The sequence below is a fragment of the Panthera uncia genome, chromosome B4 (assembly GCF_023721935.1).
Source record: "Panthera uncia isolate 11264 chromosome B4, Puncia_PCG_1.0, whole genome shotgun sequence".
Taxonomy (NCBI): domain Eukaryota; kingdom Metazoa; phylum Chordata; class Mammalia; order Carnivora; family Felidae; genus Panthera; species Panthera uncia.
This window is the reverse complement of record NC_064809.1, coordinates 9,993,322-10,010,103: the sequence shown is the minus strand read 5'-3', so window position 1 is coordinate 10,010,103 and position 16,782 is coordinate 9,993,322. Positions and strand designations below refer to the sequence as shown.

At 46.6% G+C, this 16,782-nt stretch overlaps 2 protein-coding genes across 14 annotated transcripts in view; one reads left to right on the top strand and one right to left on the bottom strand.

Moving 5' to 3' along the window:
• CELF2 (CUGBP Elav-like family member 2) overlaps window positions 1-16,782 on the bottom strand; it is a 530,134-nt gene that overhangs the window by 148,349 nt on the left and 365,003 nt on the right. The gene's annotated exons all lie outside the window — the stretch shown is intronic.
• LOC125919974 (ATP synthase F(0) complex subunit C2, mitochondrial-like) lies at window positions 2,022-2,692 on the top strand. Its single transcript, XM_049626826.1, has one exon. It carries the CDS (start codon window positions 2,090-2,092, stop codon window positions 2,513-2,515), a length of 426 nt encoding a protein of 141 aa, XP_049482783.1. The 5' UTR covers window positions 2,022-2,089; the 3' UTR covers window positions 2,516-2,692.

Here is a 16,782-nt window from a genome sequence, read left to right as displayed (position 1 = left end):
TAAATTAATTGATAGAATAAAGATACAGAAAGTAAGGATATAGAAGATTTGCACAACAGTATCAACCAAACTGACATTTGTTAGAACATTCAGTCCAATAACAGTATGATATATATTTTCAATCACACATGGAACACTTACCAAGACAGGCCATATTACGGGGCATCAAATAATTCTCAAGAAATTTCTAAGTCTTCAAGCCCTTCAAGGTACGTTAGGTTCTCTGACCACAATGAAGCAATTATAAATCAGTAATAGAATAATCTCTGAAAAATTTTCAAATGTTACCAATTAAATGACATGCTTTGAATAACCACAGGTCAAAGAAGAAATAAAACAGGAAACTAGACATTATTTAGAAGTGAATGAAAATGAAACCACAATGCATCAAAATTTGTGGGATGTAGGCAGGGCAGTTCTTAGGAGAGAAGTATTAAGTGTTCATTAGAATAGGAGAATGATTTCAAATTTATGACCTCAGCTTCCACCTTAAAAAAACCCCAGAAAAATTAGCAAATTAAACCCAAAGCAAACCAACAAAGAATAAAAATCTAAGTGGAAATCAATAAAATAGAGCAAACACAAAGAAAATCAAGAAAACCAAAGGCTAGTTCTTTGAACAGACAAAATTGAGACACGTTTAGCCAGATGAAGTACAATATATCAATATCAGGAATGAGAGAGATGACATCACTATAGATTCTACAGATATTTTTTTTTTTTTAAAGTTTATTTATTTTTGAGACAGAGAGAGACAGAGCATGAACAGGGGAGGGTCACAGAGAGAGGGAGACACAGGATCCGAAACAGGCTCCAGGCTCCGAGCTGTCAGCACAGAGCCCGACGCGGGGCTCGAACTCACGGACCGCGAGATCACGACCTGAGCCGAAGTCGGACGCTTAACCGACCGAGCCACCCAGGCGCCCCGATTCTACAGATATTAAAGGGATAAAAGAACATTATATTCAGCTTTATACCAATAAATTTGACTATTGTGATGAGACAGACATATTCACTGAAGGAGAGAAACTCAACAGGAAACAATCTGAAGAGACTTATAGGTACATACAAATACATATATATATATATATATACACACACACACAATATACGTACATATACACATATGTGTACATATATATGTTTATGTACATGTATACATACACATTTAGGACATATAGATCTATATACACTAAAGAAATTAAATTTGTACTTAAAAACCTTTTCAAAAGAAAACCTGAACCCCAGATGACTTTCGCATCAACTCTACCAAACATTTAAGAAGATAATAATACAACTCAACATAAACTTTTCCAGGAAAACGAAAAGGAGGGAATACTTCCCAACTCACTCATGAGACCAGGATTACATCAAACCAAAATCAGCCAAAGAAATTAGAAGGAAACTACTTAATGATATTCCTTCCTGAACACAGATGCAAAAATTCTGAATAAAATTTGAATTTCATAAGGGCTGCACATCACGGTAAAGTGGGGTTTATCTCCCAGCCATGCAAGGTGACTTTAACATCAAAAATCCATCCGTGCGGTTCACCAAATGTATGAACTAAAAAAGAAAGCCACAGGATCAGTTCAACAGACGCAGAAGAAGCATTTGACAAAGCCCAATATCCATTCCTGATAATAGTTTTCAGTGAAATAGGAACAGAAGGGAAATGTCCTCAACCTGATAAAGGGCATCTATAAAAAACCTACAGCTCATATCACCCTTAATGCTAAAAGACAGAATGATATTCTCCTAAGATCAAAAACACGATAATGACGTCCACTCACCACTTCTACTCAACTCTGTCCTGGAGATTTTAGCCAGGGCAAGCACGCAAGGAGGAAACAAACAAACAAACAAGACACCTATATTGGAAAAGAAGTACAAGGGATTTTTTGTGTGCATGTAACTGTGAGCTAGATTTTCTTTGACACGAAAGCAAAAGCATAATCAGTAAAGGAACAAATTAATAAGACTTCATCAAAATGAAAAACTTCTGCTTTTAAAAAAGAAGCCATTGAGCCCTCTCTGTCTTCTGTGCACTGGGAGCAGCTCTCCTGCCACAGCCCCTCATCCCCTGAAAATGTATACCTGTGCAAAGTTCGTCTCCTCCCCCTTCTTGGTCAGGAGCACCTCTCAGCTGTTGAGCCGATCACTGTCTGCAGTGGCACTAAAACCACCAGAGACACTGACAGATGAGAGCCTCAGCAGCTGGGCAGCCCCACGTCCCCTGACCTCACTTATTCCTAGCCGCGGTTTCCAAACCAGCGCTGCTTCAAGGGACATCGACACAGCAGCCAAGTTCATTGGGGCTGGGGCTGCCACAGTTGGGGTGGCTGGTTCTGGGGCTGGAATTGGGACTGTGTTTGGGAGCCTCATCATTGGTTATGCCAGGAACCCCTCTCTGAAGCAGCAGCTCTTCTCCTACGCCATTCTGGGCTTTGCTCTCTCGGAGGCCATGGGGCTATTTTGCCTGATGGTGGCCTTTCTCATCCTCTTCGCCATGTGAAGGAGCCGTCTCCACCTCCCATAGGTCTTTTTCCCGTGTCATGTCTGCCCTGTATGTTCCTTTTCCTATACCTCCCCAGGCAGCCTGGGGAAAATGGTTGGCTCAGGGTTTGACAGAGGGAAGACAAATAAATACTGTATTAATAAAAAAAAAAAAAAAAAAAAAAAAAAAAAAGAAGCCATTGAGAGATTGGAAAGACAAGTCAGATTGGCAGTACGTATTTGTAAAAACCTGGATCTGGTGAAGGCCTTGGATGGAGAGTTGGTCGGTAATTCTCAAAATTCCACAGTAAGGAAACCCAATTAAAAAGCTGGCAAAACATCTGAATAGACACTTCACCAAGAAGAAATACAAGTGTCCGATGAGCACATGAAGGGATGATTAATGTCTTTAGCCCAATGGAAGCTAAAACACAGTGACATACACCCAACACAATCTATTCAAATGTTTAAAGTTAGAAATACTGATTATACCAAGTGTTGGCAAGGATATGGAAGGGCTGGGACCCCTTTACTGCAGGTGAGAACGTAAAACGGTACAAAAGCTTAAGAAAACAGTTTGCTAGTTTCTGGAAAAGTTAGATACACGCCCGCTATAGGGTTCAGCCCTTCTACTCCTACATGTTTAGCCAAGATAAACAGGAGCATACAAACACTTGTACGTAAGTGTTCGCAGCAGCCGTACTTGTGAATAGTAAAAACCTGGAAACCACCCAACGCCCCTTCACAGGAGAACTGACAAACGGTGGTTTGTCCATTCAACAAAATGCTACTCAGCACTAAGAAGAAATAAAGTACTGACAGACGTGAACTATTGCTACTGAATCTTGAAATAATTATGCTGAGTGAGAGACATCAGGCCAGGAAAAGGCACATGCGGTAGGACTGTAGTTCCATGAAATTCCAGGAAAGAGAAACTTACAAGCTACGGAAAGCATCACCGGCTGCCTGGGGCTGGGGGTGGGGGTAAGGAAGGGATTTCCACAGAAGAGGAAGTTGCTGGGGGCGGTGAACATGTTACTTTCCTTGTGGTGATGGCTTCAGAGGCCCACACACCTTAAAACTTAACCAGATTTTGCACTTGCAGTCGTGTCAATTTAGTGCCTGTTTATTACGCCTCCAGAAGGCTGTTGGCTGCACACAATACCCCAAGATGGCGGTACAGATGGCAGTGGGGGGAGGAATAGAACAAGCGGCTGGAAGAACACCACAGACTCAGGTTCCCAAGATACGGAGCCTGGTTGATAGGAAGGGAGGTGACACCATCAACAGCAACAGGGACAAACAGCAGAACAGCAGGCAGGTTCAAGCTGCAGGCACGGCGGGACATTGCATTCCAAAGGAAAGTTTAAAACCTCGGGCTAGAAATCAGAGGCAGGAGACAGCCTTGGGACGCTCCGTGTCCTTTTCTTCACTTCACACCCCTCCCTCATCCCTCCTGGGTGGATATGTTTTCTGCTGTGTTATAATCCGAGTCCAGGAGGGAAGAAAACCTCACTTTGGAAGGGTTCCATTTACCTACGTGTGACCCTCAGGGAATTTCTCGGCTCGCAACCAGAAGTAAAACCCACCAGGTCTTCATCTCACAGAGTTCCAGAAACGCACTCAGCCACGCAGAGCTTTTACGGCCTCCTAAAAGGGCTGGAGGCGTTGGCGAAATGTGAATCAAGTGACGTACGGAAAGGCAAAGGGAGCGGGCGATGTGCATCCCAGGACCTGAGAAACGAGCAACGGGTGAGACCTATGAAGTCATTGCTCTGTTTGCTGCCCCACCCCCCGTGACATCAGTCCCTGCCAGAAGGGAATTGCTCCCAAGGACTGCAATGTGGCGCTCCGTGCCGGAGCCAAAGGAAACATCTGTAAGTCTGGCGGGGTTTCAGGTGAGCGAGCCGCTCAGAGGGCTCCCAGCCCGTGCCGGCAGGAGACTCCGGCTGCAGAGCGAACTGCTTTTCTCCTTCCTGATTTTATTTTAAATGTCAAAACTTTTCACACTACGGTGACACCCTAAAATGATTCTCTTACTTCCGTTGCTTCAGTTGAAACAATATTTTTTTCATGCTCCATAGAGTGTCCGCGAGCAGATTCAAAACCAGGGATGCAATGGGGCACTCTACTCCAACGTGCCATGAGAAAGAAAAAGGAGGGGAAAAAAAGCCAGGTGGAACAGCTGGGGAGAAAAAAGTATCCCTTTCTCTTGAACGTTCCACATTCACTCACTCAACTGATGTCTACGACAGGCATTTTTTTTTTAATGTTTACTTTTGAGAGAGACAGAGAGAGAGCGCGTGAAGGGGAAGGGCAGAGGGAGGAGACACAGAATCTGAAGCAGGCTCCAGGCTCTGAGCTGTCAGCACAGAGCCGGACGTGGGGCTCGAACCCAGGAACTGTAAGATCATGACCCCAGTTGAAGTCGGGATGCTTAAGCGAGTGAGCCACCCAGGCGCCCCTGTCCAGGACAGGTATCAAAGCCCTGTGTGAAGTTCTGCGAGGTTCCAGCAGATGCACCAATTGACTAAAGTAACCCCCAACTGCCGGAAGCTTCCAGTTCAAGTAGACCAGTGCATACCCAACTGGAGCATGACACAGAAAGCTACGTGCACGAAGGAGCTTTTATGGATGAAGTGGCACGTCACGAGAAAGGCCAGCATATAAACCATCAGAATTGGAAAGAAGAAAAAGAAGTAACACCTCTAGGTAGAGGCAATGGATGGGACTCAAGGCACGGAGGCCGACACCCAAGGAATGCTATTCGATACCGTTCAACAAACATTAGTAAGCACCTGTTGGTTGCCTGCTGCTGCGCCAAGCGGTAGGCACAGAGAGGCGTCAGAGGCAACGCCACTCCAGAGAAGTATGCTTTTCGAAGTGAAAGGGATCATTTCGGCGTCATAACCAATACCAAGAACGGAGACACACACACCCAGGGGCTACAGGAACCCCTGAGGCAGGTGGTTAGGAGCATGGATTCTCAGGATGAACCTCTTAGGTCTGAATTCCTCACCTGCCCCTTCATTAGACGCATTTGTTTTCCTAGTCTCCATTTTCTCAGCTGTAGCATGGGCTCAAGAGAGAGTATTTGCCTCAGGGGAATACTGTGAGGCTGCGCGCTACAGGAAGATACTGTGGTATTAAGCCCTGAGTACAGGACCTGGCACACAGCATGTCCTCCGCAGAGTATCAGCTGTGGCTGCTGACCCTACCGAGAACCGATCCTGCTTTTGCAGAAAGGCCGGCGTGTTGCGACTGCCCGCGGGCTGACGCGTCGCTGGCAGAAAAAGGCCGCTGGCTCCCCTAACTTCTCTGAACTCGAGTCTTCTCACCTCGAGCCGACGGGGAATGGGAACAGCTCGCTACGCGCCCCCTTGCTCTGAGCGCGCTACACAGATGATCTCAGCGGAGCCGCATCGCAATCGTACCCGCTTTGCAGATGAAGAAACCGAGGCATGGAGCTGTCACGTCACTTGCTCTAGGTCACAAAGTGGACTGCAGGGGTGGGTCAGAAACTAGCCCTTGACCACCAGGGCCCCGTTCTTCATCGCGGCGCCACGCTGCCTTTCCGGCGGTACCCCTGTTCAGTTCCAGCAGGTGTTTGATGGGAAGCTGGCGTTTCATTTGGTAGGAAAAGAAAGGGGAAACAAAGCTACACGTGGCATGGGCGTTAACCTGCGCCAGGGAAAGCACACACCTCAACATCACACCTCACGTTTGTACAGAGTTTTACAATTCATGCGACTCTTTCACTGGCTTCTTTTTTTCCCCTCCCTTGCGACACTACATTCCCGAGGGCCACCAGGAGCCTAACAAATACAGCCTCGGGTGAGGGACACCTCAGCCCTGTGGTTTTGGGGGTGCTGACAGAGGTGACTTGTGGGGACAGTCACCCCTGGGGCCATGGTGAATGATTTCTGTTTCAGCACCCCTGGGCACCCTGTGGACACGGGCCACACCTCCTGTCTCTGCATCCCTAGGACACTGCACACTGCCCGGTACACAAGGCTCTTAAGACACGTTCTAAGAGAGAATAAAGGCCTCTCTCCGCTTCCCAGGAGCACCTCTGTACAAATGGATCAAGTTGGTATCGGACGGGACGGATGAAGAGTTCGCCTCATTCAATCTGCAGCTAATTCTGAGTGACCATTTCATGCCAGGCACTGAGCCAGGCACAGCGGCTCCAGGGATTAAAAAAAAAGACACAGACTTCTCACAAGCAAATTTAAGCTAGTTGCATGAGAGATACTTATGAAAATAAGTACTGTACATTCTCAAAGATTTTCAAAGTGTGCCTGGGGCTTTGATTTATACGAAGCAGTATTATGTGCCTATTTTTATTTGAATGAATGCCAGGAAAGTAAATGGGAGACTGAATTGTCTTTTGAACTCCACATACAATATTAAGGCTTAGATGTGAGGTCATATGGGACGCACATGGTCTAGGTAAGAGAAGTGGCAGCATTATAAAAATTACTCCGAAGGATGTGTTCGATTTTAAGACCAGATCAGCAATTTTCCCAGGCATTATCAGCCTTGCTCAAAATATCGCTTAATCTCCTGTCTCAGGTTCCTCTTTTACAAAATGGGGGTGGATCTGCCTGGGGCAGCGGGAGAAGTGGCTGGAGGGCAAGAGAGGATGCGATAGGGCTTAACGGTTTCCTCACTTTGAAGTGTTCTAAAAATAAAGCGGTTTTGTCGCGGACGCGGAATGGTATATGTGTCAACACGGCATCTCGTGTTGCTAGGGCAGGCCGACCAATGATTTCACAAATCCTTACAGCTCGGCAGCTCACGCAGGCGGGGGAGCGAGCCACAGAGAGGCAGGCAGGCCTTTCTCTGATCTTCTGAGCACTGTGGGCCTGGCGTCCTGGAGAGAGGAGGCGGGCCTTCCGACCACGCATCGGTCCAGGTTCAACAAGCAGACTCTGCCATTTGACGCGGACTCTTCCTGTTGCCCCCGAAGCTGTCACAGTTGTATGTGCCTTGGGGTTTAATCTGTAGCGAAAAAGCCTGACATGTCCCACTTAAGAACTGTTCTCCTAAGTACAGATTAGTCAACAATGAGGTCGCGAGGAAAACCCCAAAGACCTGATTTCTTAAAATGTGGCTTTAATTTACTCATTACCTTTCCTAAGTCTTCCTTCGGAGAGATTAGAGCCAAGCCCGGCTCCTGGAGGCACTGCCTCAGTAGGGACGCGGGCTCGGTGGCCGGGCCCCCTCCGTTTCCTACCTCCAGGGTGGCGAACCACCCCTATTGGATTTGCAAAACAGCTAAGCCCCGCCACCATCTGGCAGCTGTACGGTGGCCTGTGTAAAATGAACTGGTGGTCACAATCCAGTTCCCATTAGACAGATGTCCACTTCACAAAGAGAGCACCACACTCAGCAGCGGGCTTGGCAGAGAGGAGAGAGGCCTGGGCATGGAAATGGCATTTCCTGGTTCCGCCGCACGGAAGCGAGCCAGGGGGATGATGGCAGGTAGGATATGGCGGGGGCTCTGGGAAGGCTGCTTGGTGCTCAGTGATCCATCTAACTCCTGAGAAAACACCTCAAAACACTTCTCACTCACCCTACTGAGAAGCGACCTTTTCCAAAACTAGGTTTTGCCTTATTGAGCCGCACAGTGGCTGCGGTCCCCGAGGACCATCACCAGGGTGTATGGACCTCACTCAGGGACTGATGGAGATCCCAACTGCTGTGACACTCTGGCCAGCTTCCACCCCTGTCCTAGGGAGACCGTGCGGGGCAGGCCAGGCAGAGAAAGGGCCCTGGTCAACCTTTCCGGGGCTAATCATTAGCATTCTCGCCCCCCCAAATGAACAGGTTTTTGTTGAACCCTAAAGAGAAAGGGCAAAAATAGTGGTCCTTCTTCTCAGAAAGCCCCATCTGCCTGGACAGCTGAGACAGCTCATGAACATCTTCCAGAGGACTTAAGAAACTAAAGCTCCACTTGCTGCTTTGCCATTGACGTTAACGGTTTAATCTGAAGAGTGAAACTAAGCGGATCTGTTCTCCCTCCACCCCAACCAGCCGAACGGAAGTGGGAGGCGTGAAGGAGAGACAGGTCTCTAGCATGGCAGGAGCGTACAAATTGGGCAATGCTGTTCTCTGATTTTTCTTAACATATGCGAACAGTTTGGTTCACATCCTCTTTGAGTAGCCAAAAATTCTTTACAAGATATTCACACGAACGTAAACAAACAAAAACCACTCAGCTAAACAAACACCCAACTCACCTGACTTGAAGGAGAATCTTTTTTTCTTTTTAATGTTTATTTTATTTTAGAGAGAGAGAGAGAGAGAGAGAGAGAGAGAGAGAGAGGGAGAGAGTAGTGAAGGGGCAGAGAGACAGAGGGAGACACAGAATCCGAAACAGGCTCCAGGTTCTGAGCCGTCAGCAGAGTCCGATGTGGGGCTCAAACTCACGAACCGCGAGCTCATGACCTGAGCTGAAGTTGGACGCTTAACCAACTGAGCCACCCGGGAGCCCCAAAGGACAATCTTTAAGAAACAATCCAGGCAGCGAAAAATACGAGCTTTACCACTCTACTGGGCTGCATTAACTCTGCACTAGGCTAGTGTCGATCACTACAACGTGTCTCAATATCAAACACAGTCCAATGTGCCGAGCAATGTGACGTAAGGCCTGCAGTCATTATCCAAAGTCCGTGGAAATTTGGGCCAAAGCAAGATAATCAGACACAATTGTTCTGAAAGAGCCTGTTGTCCTTGAGGCCAGGACATGAGGATCAAGAACTGGGAATAATTACTTAGGTTTGGAAATCTATAGGAGGCCCTCTACAGAGTTTCCAATATTTGTTTTGCCAACATTTATAATCTCTCCCCAGAGACCTCTGGTTTTTACTGAGGAGTCTGCCCCCCCTCCTCCTTCTACCATGTCCTTCTCCTTCCCCATAAAATGCCGATTTAAATCAGGCATAGTATGTTCTAGCAGACTAGTTGAGAAAGAAGCATTAGGTTTCTTTGCACAAAAAATTACAAAAACAAAAACACATGGCTTACAAAATCTAGACGCCGAGATTTTTTTTTTCCATCCCCGTCGTCTTCTACTCGACCTACCATACACTACTTACTATCTTTTATTCATATCCCGCCATATGTCAGGCACTGTATAAAGCCACTGACGTTCAATATTCTATGAATAATTTACTCCTCAGAGGTCTACTGTGTAGGCAGTAACACACCCATTTGAAGAAATGGCGTTCAAAGAAATTATCTTTGCATCACCACAAAGTTTAAAACAAACGTGTGTTGTATATGTGTGCAAACACAAGTTCACACACGTGACCTACGGAGGATAAGGCTGTTCATGTCTCTTCGGTATCACCTGGATGGTAGGGTCGTCAGGTAGAGCCAGGCATTGTTCTAAAGGGTGTTACACAGAAAGGGGCTACTGAGGGCCTGCCGACGCATCACACGTGTCTGCGTGATACTGCGGGATGGCACCAAACCGCAAACCCTTGCATTTTACGGAGAACCCTCCGAAAGGTTCATTTAGTGAACGCTTTAGCCTCTTCTCATCCTCAACTCCCTACAGGGAGAGGAGGAAGGAGGAAGGAAACCAAAGATGAAGACAAAGGGGAGAGAGGACATACAGGGTGTGTAGCTGGAAGCCAAAACTCCTCCTGTCACGTGACCCTGGGTTCCGCTAACTCTCTCACTTCACCTTTACTATGTGAGCAGCACAGGACCACACACGGGGCAACCTCAGGGTACTTTCCAAAAGAAACCATGCACCCATGCACACAATGGACACTGCTTAACCCCAAGCTGACTCTCCATTTCCAAAGAATGGATGGTCATCCTGTCTTTGACCTGTCCGATTCCTTCTTTCCTTTTGAGGCCAAGACCATGGCCCGTTCTTCGTATTTATACGTATATTCCTAGCACTAAGTATGATGCCTTGCACACAGTAGGCGCCAGTAAATGTTTATGCCCACGCGGCGGTACTCAGGTAAACATCTCATTAGCTTTCTGGGCCACCTCTTTATCGTTTTGCTTCTACATGAAAAAGGATCCAGGGCTTTCAAGGCTCCAAATCCCTGCTACAAAAGAGCTGGGCACGAAGCCTCAGGAGACCGCCGGCCAGAGGTCCGCTCCTGGGGGCTGTGAGTTAGCGGGCTTGCCATGTCTGTAACTTTCATCATGTTCTAAGTTCACCACCTCTTCTGGGTCAAAGTTTGGCTCAAACTCTATACTTTGCTGCTGTGCCAACATTTTCAGTCTAAGCAGCGGAATCCAGGGGTTTAGCATTAATTGAAAGAGCTTATCTATATATAGCCTCACTCTGCACGTTAGCATCTTCAAAACTTCAATCATATTCTTTTTTTTTCTTCTCCATTTTTTTTTTTTTTTTTTGAGAGCACAATCCCTCTTTTTATGTTTTGCTACAGGCTTCCTCCCTTTTCATTTTTGTGACTCAATGCTCTCAGGCCTTTTAAGTTAACCTCCTGGACCTTTCCATATGGGCTCACCTTTCCAGACCTCGGTGATTCATGCTGTTCTCCTTTGGAAGGCCTCCACCTCCTTGATGCATCTTCAATAACATTTCCTGATATCGGGCACAGTGGCCTATATAGGAGCGAAAAAGCTCTTTGTGCGAAGTGGTAGATTACCTGTCCCTTAACACTTGGTGTCTGTTCTGTTCATTTGTAACGTTTAGGTTTCGGGGGCCATTTTGACCATGAACTTGTCGAAGGCATGGTTTCTTGCACCCCTCACCCTCCCTATCGTGATGCCCCTCTACGTGTCTCTGATACAGTTTCCATTAAACCACAGGAATTCATAAAGCAATTTTTTTTTCCACCTAAAACTAAAAAGAAATCAATAAGGGAACAACAATCGATGGGCCCAGCTGGCAAGAGACTCTGAACACTCCAGACGACACTAAAGGTTACTACGGAGAGGCAGGTCTTGAGCCAAATACGTATTCCGCTATGGGACTCGTCCTCCATAGACTTGAGGCCTTAACATACTCCAAAATATTTTATAATGATCAGAATCTGGGTCAATTAAAGAGCGCGATGAGTGGATACTCCCTTTCGATCCTTCAAATTCATTTCTCTGATACCAATTCATGATCCTCCTAATGGAAGTAGAGAAATTACATTTCTTTGTTCTTCAAACTGATCACTGTCCAAAGTATACTTCTCCAACCAGGTTTCTCCAATCTGAATTAATGCCAGAACGTGGAAACTGGATTAGGGGCATCTTTCTCAGTAATTTACATAGAGAGTGAAAAAATATTGATCCTAATAGCTATTCCTGTGGCGTCTCAATTGCCATCCTCATTCTCCCAGACCCATTAGTTTTTACCATTATAACCTGGCCCTGTTCAGAGAACTAGCTCTTTTTTCCATCTATAGCAAAACCTGCTTCTGTGCTGCTACCTATGTGTCTGTCTACGTGACTCAGCGGAAAAGAGGCCTGGAGAAATCCACGTACCTCCCAATCCATCAGGCCCCATATGCCTTTGTTCTGTGCTCCCTTCCCCACCACATGTGTGCATCAAAGCAGACTGGAAAATAAACTCAAGACATTGGAAGGCCCTAATTCTTTAATACATATAATTGGTCTAGTTCACTGCAAATTCCTCTAGTGTGATACTTAATGTATCACTGAGGTACCTAATGTCTGCTTTTCCACTGAATTTCACAGTAGGGGTCAGAACATTTCCAATTCTCTTGACCAGGTGTCCTGAAAGCCAGTGTACCATCATCTGGCATTTCTGTTACCAGAATATAAAAACCCGAATCAATCTGTTGCTAAATCATATTATTTTAGTCTAGCTTCTACTTTTTCCCATTTGGCCAATTCTCTTTTCATCCCTTTTTAGTTTCCAGTGGTTTTGAAGGTCATATGATTGTTGTGCATTTATTCATAGTGGCACATTCTGGCATGCTTATGTCTGAAGGGTCTCGTAAGAGGTTTGGGCTAGCTAGCCAATATTAGAAAAGAAAGCATGTGAATGGATGATCTCAGGATCAGTGAAGTTTGGACAAGGAACAAAGAACCCGAGACCTCATGCCTAAATCTTGTTAGCATCTGGGGCCATATGTCCAAGAAGAAAATTCAGTCTTTTAAGAATCCATGAACACAAGAAAAAGGATAGTCATGGTGCTAAGACCATGGTTGGAATCATTAAAGACCAGAAACTTTCTCACAAGGTATGTAATGACTTTATTTATATTTACAACACTAGCATTCTAAACACTTCTAAATCTAACTCAACTACGGTCAACGGTAAGTTTTCATTAGAAGCAAAGACTGAAGGAGGAAGAGAGAAAACATTTCAACCTGATTGCCTGATCATCTGGGGTCTTTGGAGTGGAAGCAGTAAGGGAGGGCAGGTCGTGCTACGCCACGCCAATTCATAGGCCACGCACATGTGTGTCAGAGCAACGGGCAGCTCTACCCTACAGGAAGCACTCTCCTTCTGCTTGGGAAACTGGACTTCTCATTTCCAAAGACCGGTTTCATAATGACCCTCAGTATCGTAAACCAGGGTGGTTCACTTGTGTAACTGATGGGAGAGCATTTCTAACATGGAAAAATCTCGTTGGGGGCAAATGAAAAGGCAAATAAGACCTCTGGGCAGGCAAACTATAAATGTACTCAACGGGAAATGCAAATTGTGAGATCTAAATTTAGCTGTTTCAGTAAACCTGTAGACATGTGTGGGAGGGATCCCAACAGACCTAGGCCATGAGGCCCTGGGTTTACTTTTCATGTAAATTTCTACCAAAAAAAAAAAAAAATCCATTCTCCTTTCATCCATATCCTGTTTCCTTTATTCCTTCGCTACGTTAATTCCAGAAAGGCAAATTGACCAGGGACAAGACGGCTGGGGACCAGCTGATGTCCCAGACAGAGGAGGAGAAAACAAAATGGTCAGAAGCAGCCTTAAGTAATTTATTTTCTTCTTTGATATTGGCTCTGTGTGTCCTCTGCGTTTCCCTCCTTCCTTTTCTTCCTCTTTTTCTCTCCAGAGATATAAGGATCAAAATATGCCCAGGACAGATATTATCTGCCAGGGGAGAAGCTACCCTTTGATAAAAGCAACAGAAATTCAGGGCTGGGCTAGACAGGCACAATCCAGTCTCAGCTCCGGAGTAGGGGGCATTTAACAGGATTCCTTCTCGCTGTAACTTAACAGAGGCTAATTTAACAATTCTCTGATTCATCTCAATCGGTGCTTATGGATGCAGTCTGTATAAGTCAAAATAGTTTTAAACTCCACGAAAACCATGAATTGTTAAATCTTTAACAGAGCCATATGATAAACCTACTGAACCCACCTCTCCCAGGGATGTGATAAGGATCCCCGCCTGCATGAATATAAAAATTCTGACTGCATTTTACATTTATCCTGCAGGACTCAGTCAGCCAAACAATGAAAAGATGTCACAGGAAGTTACACAGTGATTTCTGTTAACGTAAAATTAATTCAGGATGAGAGATCCTTCCTGTGGGCCACTGAGACAGCACTATCAAAACTGGGGCTGTCCCAGAAAATCTAGGGCAGCAACCCTGGATTCCAAGAGATTGAGGGCAGAAATCCTATCCCTACTTGCGTGTGTTGAAATGTAAAATTGGTTCATCTTCCTGCATTTTGAATTCTTTCTCAATTATGGATTTCAAGATGCCATCGCTTCAATAAACCGGTTCCACGCCCATTTCTGTTACTTAAGGGAAGCTTCTGACAAGAGTCCTTTCAGGAAGAAAGGAAAGGCGTGAAACATGGAAACGCTCCCACCCCAGTCCTCCAATGGGATTCCTTTAATAAAAAGGTTGAAGGTGTTCTCTGCGAACCTTTCACATTTTAAGGATTATGGGTCAATAAGACAGCACCTCTCTTTGGACTCTTCCGGCAGCATATGACGCCGCTCCGTCAGGGCTGAAGACACCGAGACGCGCTCCCTGAACGAGCTGGTGATGATGAAATAGCGCCAAGTCTCTTGTAAGCCCCGGGGCCTGCTCTCCTCCCACCCTACCACGGGAGAATGTTCTGGATGCAAGGCTTCCTCTCGTCAAAGTCTGAAATGAGGAACATTAGGTACTGGTGCCTTGCACCCTTCTCCTAGGGATTAGGACCAACTTAGAGTTTATTAATGAATTCCTGCAGACTGAAGTAGGGGCTTTCAGAAGGGAAGGAGCGACTCCGAGTCCAAGACCGAGCGGGAGGGGACGAGGGTCACATCAGCCATGGCGCGGGCCACCCCAACTGCAGCCGGACCATCAAGAAGATGAAAAGGCGCCGGCACCACAGCCGCTCCAAGAACTGCTCTTTTGAAACGTTAATAACTCTTCCCAGAGGAGCCTTGAATTTACTTTTTGTTCCACCCAGAATGTTCTGGGCTCTAGAACTGGAGGAGCTACAGCTGCAGAGAAGCTCTACCACGACCTGACCTCGGAGCACATTTCAAGAAAAAAGGAAGTTTTGTTCTTCAGGCCTGTGGCACACAGAGAGAGTCTACGCAAGCCACTTCCCGTTTCTAGCTCTCTTTTGGCTGAGAAATCGCAGGGGTGGGGTGGAGGGAGGGAGAGAGACAGGGAGGGAGAGGGAGAGAAATGTGATCGCTGAGGCATTAGGTTCGGACCCAGGGCTTGGTCCGATCCTCTACTCAAATGTTCAATGATTTCTTTCTAGTTACTTAGCACAGACCCCTCAGTTTTCCTTCCTGTAAAATCAGAACAAGCATGTAACTTAACAAGATTAAATAGGAATATTTAACACCTGAGGTTAGAAAAATGTAACTCGCCTTCATTCTACAGTAGACTTTTTTAGGGTGCTATGGTCCTGGGTTATAATTTTGACAAGAACAGAAATATCAAGAGAGCAACGATCCAAGGAGCCCAATTTACCAACATGGGGAGGCTCTGGGGGAGTCTGGGTTCCATGAACCCCACGCCCGCACCTGCCACGTCCTCCACGTACGTCCTTTTCAACCACCAACCTGAGGCCAGAGGCCACCCCTCTGCCTTGCCCGGCTTCCCTATCTTAGGTCTCAGAGAACATTCTGACGCACACCCAACACCCTTCCTGACCCTCTCCAGAAACAGGTGATTCCACCTCCCTGCTCGCTCCCAGAAGCACAACCCTCGGCACCCTACTCTCAACAGCCGCACGATCCCAGTGTCAGGAGAAGCCGTCCTGCTCTCCAGCAATCCTGCCCTTCGTTCCCACCAGCTCTTCCAAAGCGGTCGTTTTCGACCTCTTCCGTTCCCCTTATGTCTTCTGCTCCGCCGGCCTCCTCAGGAACGGGCCGTCTCCAGAGAAGACGGAGGGCATCTGTGCTGTCTACTTCCCTCTGTTAGACCGAAATTTGATCTGCTGTTACTTCCTTCTAACTCCCTTGCTGTCTCAGATGAGGGCCCCTTGTCCCCTGTTTCAATGTTCTTCGGCCACTCTTTTGTCTCCTCAAAGACCCCGATTCCTGTCTTCCTTATGCTTTCAGATGTCCGTTGGCTTCAGCTCCTTATTGTTTGCTTAACACAAAAATGGCCAGGCTCCTAGAAAGGGCGGCCTCACATGTAAATCTACACAGTCCGTGACTGCTACCCTTCTCAAATGCTGTCACATCCCCCCAAACACCCGAGCCAGTGGCTTTCCTTGGCCCACACGCATCCTTGTTGACTCTTCTGTGATACCTCAGACTCAACACACGGTCCAACCTGGACTCCATGTTCCTCCCCTTCCCCTTCTCTTCACTGTCGACTGCTTTTCCACTCCTCCCAGTGAGGCCAAAGTCCTCCTGTTCATCCCTGCCTCGATTTAGTTATCAAGTCCCCTTCTTTCCAACACTCTCAGGTCTGTGTCACTCGGGACCCCCTTGCCCATGGCCACGGCCAGCAGCGTCTCTGATCAGGCCCCACGTGCTTCAGCCTCCTGGTCTCTGTTCCCTGTGCTGACAAAGCCTTCACTGACCCTCAACTATCTAGGCAATAAAATTCTAATATTTAGGCCTGAGAATTAAGGCCTTCTAAGAACTGGCCCTAGCTTCTATTTCCAGATGTCGTGACCTCCCCCCCTTCCATTTCATTTCGTGGACTTCACGTTTCTTTCCATCTCTGGCAGGATTCACAGTTCCCAGGACCCGCCCTGCATTTCTCACCCCACGCCTACCATCAGGCCAGTCCATCCACTTGCAATGTTCAACACTTTCTTTACTTATTGAAATCCAATTTTTCTTTTTCAGGATTTGGTGAAGTTGCCATGTCTCCCTATCTCCACAGCTGCCAATTATTCATCACCCG